This window comes from Carcharhinus amblyrhynchos, chromosome 15 (genome assembly GCF_965287045.1).
Source record: "Carcharhinus amblyrhynchos chromosome 15, sCarAmb.v2.hapA, whole genome shotgun sequence".
Lineage (NCBI taxonomy): Eukaryota > Metazoa > Chordata > Chondrichthyes > Carcharhiniformes > Carcharhinidae > Carcharhinus > Carcharhinus amblyrhynchos.
Genome location: NC_137338.1, coordinates 17,240,904 through 17,246,903, shown reverse-complemented (window position 1 = coordinate 17,246,903; position 6,000 = coordinate 17,240,904). Strand labels below are relative to the sequence as shown.

Sequence of the window (6,000 nt, the reverse complement as noted above, 5' to 3'; positions counted from 1 at the left end):
AAAATACATAAATTCCATGGTGCTGGCCACTCTATTCGAAGAACACATCTTAATGTGTCTGAAACATTAGCCCTGCCTGCTCATCACACATTATTTGCTGTTCATATTCTCAATAATTCTTTTTTATAAAAATCTATGGGATATAGCATCTATGGTTTGCTGAGCAAGCTTAGAGAGGCTGTACTCTCACATGCAATTCCCACTGCTATCTGTGCCACCGCTACTTATTGTTGTTCACTTGTGAACTCTGTCTACAAAGTCTCACCAAAGTGAGTATTTCACCTGGTGCATGGCATGGTCAATGAAATGAGTTTCAGGGAAAGATATAAAATTGTACAGGGGTGAGAGAGTGGGAGTGATATAAGACCAGATAGAATGTGAAGAAATGCACAGCCAGAGGGTGGATGGGCATGAAAGACGAGAAGAACTTCAACAATACATGTGCAACTTTACTGAGATTAAGAAAATTTTCCTTTGAAGTATAAACACTAACCTTCTGAGAAGAAAACAAAGTTTGAGCATATACAAATGTGACATAAACCATAGTCTGCATTTTAAGCATATTTTAATTTGAAAAAAGTTTATTTTGTATGAGGAAAAGAAAGAAATTAAATGTGTAATAGAATTGCGTGGCTGTACATAACCAACTGAAATTAGACCGTACGTATAGAGATGACAGCATAATTAAAACGTTATCAAAATTCATTACAAAGGTGAACAGGAAGCAAAAAGTGACTGGAATGTGCAGTAATTTTTTTAGTAAATTATTTTGAACCCAAAATCTGCAAATCGATTTCTTTTTAAATGTAGAGCAGTGTTTTCCCAATTTGGTCAGGGACATTCATAAAAACATTGAAAATATAACATTTCCATACATTTACATTGTGCTACTCATTAGTTTATGCAGTTTTTTTAATCATCAAGATAAAATGAACTGCTGCTTTATAGCTGATGCATTTCAGAATCCAGGACAGCAATGAGATGACTGAATTGCATCTACTATTAACATAATTTGAAAGTTCTGGTTTTGCATTCTTCTCACTAGGACACACAGTTGCTCAAGTATGAGACAGCTATCTTCCGATGTCAAAGTTATATTGACTGAAAAGATAAAGTATTAACCAAAAAGAGTACATGTCTTGATCTGAACTATCTATGCGGTTGGTCAATTTATGGCTGAAGGATGTAACACGCCAGATGTTGAGATGAATGAGCTAGAAATAGTTTTGAACTGTTACACTAAATTTAAAAACTACAAATATTACTAAGTTCTTGCCAGTAAATGTGCTCAAAACAGTTCAATTCAGATCGTAGCAATATCAAACATTCACTTTCAAATGAAAATGTAAAAAAACTAAACGGTATCAAATTTTTTATTAAAAGTATAGGCAGATATATAATGCATTAGATGCAAGGACTACAAGCAAACATTGGAGTCAATCTCCATTTCTCTCAACTATAAAATCACAAGGCTACAGACTGAGATTTACTGTATTCGACTGTAGTTTGCTACTACTCAGACTGTGAATCATTGCTATCATCTGAGAATGCTTGTTGAGTTCATCCTGTTGGGCTTGGACAAGGGCTTCTTTTTGTTGCAATCGTGCTTCTACCTGGGATTTTTGAACTTCTAGAGATGACAACTGCAAAATGAGACACAAAATGAACATCTATATTAGGCAAGAGTGTAGAACAACAAATTTATTAATAAAACAAAACTAATTTCTAAGTATCTGTTCCTGAATGTAAGTAATTTTATTCAGGAAATAAACAAAAATAATACATAATGCCAAAAAAAATGGCAATACGGAGCTCTGAACTGCAGAAAGATCTGGGTATGCCAGTGCATGAATCCTGAAAGGTTAGTATGCAGGTACAGCAAGTCATGAGGAAAGTTAACAGAATGTTACTATTTATTGAGAGGGAATTGAATACAACAGTAGAGAACAAGTCATTGGTAGTACAAAACTGGAGTACTGTTGAAAGAAAACATTTTGTGAAAGCTTTTTATCTTACATTGGTCAGGACCAACGCAAGAATATTAATATCAAGGGAAACATTATATTGTCTGGAACAGGCTCGAGGGCTCTGTAGTCTACACCTGCTCCTAATTTGTATACTTGTTTCTGCATTAGACTTGAGCAACATCAAGTGCAAATTGCATTAGTTTTCTGAAGTGATTTTCTTTTACACAATTTTCAGTTCAAATTAATTTGTCATCAAACATAAGATCTGTCATAAACCATCACAACCAGATGGAATGTCAGAACCTTAGTATATATTAAATACATCAAGGAATATTTTAAGTGGTAACCCGATGCAAATTTACAAATGCAACTGAAAATGGGTTACCCACAAAAATAATTTTTAAAGCATCTAGTCCAACAGCTGAGAGCAATCTACTGAACTGCATTCATTTGTTTCATTGGTAGACAATGGATTGTTTCCTTTTTTAATATTTGAAAATTATTAGTCGCTTTGGTCCTAAAAATGGAATCTCAATTTTTAGAGCCAATTTGAATAATTAGCTGAAATGTACAATGATGATCAATTTTATCTGCTTGCATCCAGGTCAGGCTACTTTTGGTGCAGTACTGTTGCACAGCAGGTTAGCACTGCTGCCTCACAGTGCCAGGGACTCAGGTTCGATTCCCAGCTTGGGTCACTGTCTGTGCTGAGTTTGCACATTCTCCCCGTGTCTGGGTCTCCTCTGGGTGTTCGGGTTTCCTCCCACAGTCCAAAGACGTGCAGGTTAAGTGAACTGGCCATGCCAAGTTGTCCCTTGGTGTCGGGGGACTAGCAAGGGTAAATGCATGGGGTTATGGGGATAAAGCCTGGGTGGGATTGCATTTGATGCAGACTCAATGGGCTGAATGGCCTCCTGCTTCACTGTAGGATTCTATGGCCAGTATTGCAAACAAAAGATCTCAGAATCGCAATCCACACTGTAAGTGCATTTGAAATGTTATTTTATTTGCACTGGTTTGATCAATTTTGTGCAAATTGCACTGGGGGAAAAGACAAACCAAAAAACACAATCTCACAGAACCTCAAGGCCAACATATTTATTCAAATTATAGCCCAAATGAGTTCCAGAACACAACAACAAATTGAAACAGATTGAAATCCACAAAAGTTCCACAAGAAATTGGATTATGTACACACAGTGGAGAACGCTGGCATGATATGCAAAATGCGAAGAAGTTTAACAGTAATGAAGAGAAGTTACCATTTCATCCAAGCCAATTAATACAAAAGTAAATTTTGGGAGTGATTAGTTCATTTCGCTATTCAAAAAAAGACAGAATATTGTGGAGAAAAAAATGCTAGAAATTATTCTTCATATTTAATAAAAAATTACCGATGTGTCAACACTAGTGCAATTATTTCTCAGGATGATTTTAACAAACACCTACCACCCATTGTTGGTTAGGTTTATTTAATTTGATCCACTTGTGTACTCGTAAAGAAAAAGATGGAATAAATTTTATCTGGCACCTTAGACAATTAACATAAGTAGCCGTTGTTCCTTATACTTTAGATTATTATCAATCTCAGAACAGCATATCCTAAAGTATGCAAGAAGGAATTTCTCAAAATATTAATTGTTGTTATTTCTCAGATTGGTACACAGTTACACAGGCCAAGGGCATTCTGCAGTTCCCAGGCTCTCAGTCTGCCTCCGTTGAAGGGCATTTTTTTTTGGATAACTGAGGACGTAGGGAGGGAAATTGTTAAGCATGAGTGCCAATTTATGTAGACTTATGACATGTGCTCCAAAGGAATGCCCTTGAAAACAAACTACCAAATTATCCTGCGCTGGGTTCAAAACAATAGTTAGGAAACTTTCTGTTCCCTTTAGGTATATCTGAATCTAGAGGTAAAAGGCAACTTTGGAACCCACCATTCTAATTAGCAATCAGAGAAAATGCTGGAAAATCTCAGCAAATCTGGCAGTCAGAAGACCCTTTGTCAAAGCTGTCATCTTGTGTCAGATTGGACAAAGGCTCACCTGGATTTGAAACATCAGCTTTTTTCTCTCCAAACAGATGCTGCCAGACCGGAGATTTTCCAGCATTTTCTCTTTTGGTTTCAGATTCCAGCATCTGCAGTAATTTGCTTTTATTTATTTTGTCCTAATTAGCAATTTTAGATTCCCAATTAAATTTGTGTTACAAAATATTCAGAACACCCTGGATAGTCTCAGATTATAGTCAGATACACTGGTTTCTAATGCAATTGGACCTGCAACCTTGTAATGAGAAGTTTACTTTCATTCCTGAAAAGTTAATTATTTCTAGTACAACGCAGAGGACAGGAGACAGCAACTCAAACTGAATATTGTAATCCTCACATGTGCTTCAACAATCTCCTGAAAGGCAGAAAGATTAACAATTTTAAATACATAGTTTACCTTAATACTAAGCTCTTTCCTAGCTAACTCTGTCTTGCTAAGCTCCTTTCGGAGAACGTCAATAGCTTCTTCCATATCCTCTTTCTCCTTCTTTGCTGTTTTTATTTTTTCTTGCTGTGCTTGGAGATTTTGTTCCAAACCTGTCAAATTATTACAAAAAAAAAGTCAGTGGTTCAAGACTAACACGCAGACTGCAGATTTATCAGCACTATTGCAATCACACATCCAGGATTGCCAATTAGCTTTTAATATAAAAAAAAATCAAAACATTCATTAAACATGAAAAGTTTGACCAGTACACTACTCCTTTACTTGTCTTCAGAAACGTATTCAGGTTTTATGGATGATACAAGTTACAAAACATATCTTAAGCTATAGTATACAGCCCCTGTAAAGTAATAAGCCAAGTGTGGTTAGACACACTGTACTCTGAAACCAAGTGGCAGATGCTACACAACAGAACTAAGGATTCTTCCTCAAATCCCCTCAAATGATTACTACACCATAAACCAAGTGGCCTCACTGGATTCTGGCTTTCACACAAGCGTTTCCCAAACTTCACTCTCTAAAAGACATAACGGAGAATCTTCTTTTAAACAATGCTTTCTTCAGCTGTTTTCAGCAAGGATCCACTTCCAAGATTTCCTAATCTCCTTTCAGTATTCTTCTGCCTTGAACTGCTATTGCATTCAAGCTTTTACACAATCTCTCAGGTATCCAGCCACCAATAGAACACCACTGCTTCATAGGTTGTCACCAAACTTTTGATTTATCTCTGATGTCTGGCTCCTTACTTTAATCTAGTTCTTGCAGCTGTCTCTAACTCAGAACATTTTCTTTGCCTTTTACTTGAATTACAACAAACGTACTTGTTCAAATTCCAGTTCCTTTTGCTCCTTTGCTGTCCATCTTCCTGGTACCTCTCTTTTCATTGTTCTAGAAACCAGGCAATCTGTTCTTTAATTTCTGGGACTTGCTTTCTTACCCATATTCTCAATTGTCTGGCACAGCTGTGAGAACTGTTCCCTCTCTAGCTACTAAACCCCAATTACCTTGGGTTCAGTTAAAACCGAACACAAAAAGGTCTAACTTAAAAATGGTCCCTGGTTGCTGTTCAGTCATTCTCTACCTTTGTTCACTTTTTATATTATAATCTCCCTAAGCAAAATGCAGATTGTTTGAAATGAAACCAAACCTCCATTACATGCAAATGCCTTTGTTTAACTTTAATCTAATTAGAGTTTCAACCCTTTCTTACACAAACATTAAACTCATTGAAATCTATACTTTTTTCTAACATCCAAAAATATAAACATTGATCACTTAAAACTATTCCGGCTGTCTAACAAATTGCAATTTTCCATTTAAACTGCAAAATTCACATCAGAAATGCTGTATCTCTCTTTTTTTTTGGAGCTGTGTCTTCTTGTTACACTGCTCCCTAATTCAGTCCCCAATATTAATCAAGCCCTAGCCCAGTCTATTCCCTACGCAATTTTGCATCTGAAAGCAGCTTGTGTAACCAAAATAACTTAGCCAGCATTAAATTACACAACTTCAGTATACGAATAGTTGATCAAACTCTC

At 36.2% G+C, this 6,000-nt stretch overlaps 1 protein-coding gene across 2 annotated transcripts in view; it reads right to left on the bottom strand.

Moving 5' to 3' along the window:
* Window positions 1–537: 537 nt before the first annotated feature.
* Window positions 538–6,000, bottom strand: part of cip2a (cellular inhibitor of PP2A) — a 60,145-nt gene continuing 54,682 nt past the window's right edge. For both annotated transcript variants that reach the window (XM_080203220.1, XM_080203219.1), the window contains exons 21-22: window positions 4,415–4,554; window positions 538–1,643 (exon numbers count right to left, since the gene is read on the bottom strand). In XM_080203220.1, the coding sequence (XP_080059346.1) occupies window positions 1,473–1,643; window positions 4,415–4,554 (311 nt within the window). In that variant the 3' untranslated portion in view covers window positions 538–1,472. The remainder of the gene's footprint in view (window positions 1,644–4,414; window positions 4,555–6,000) is intronic.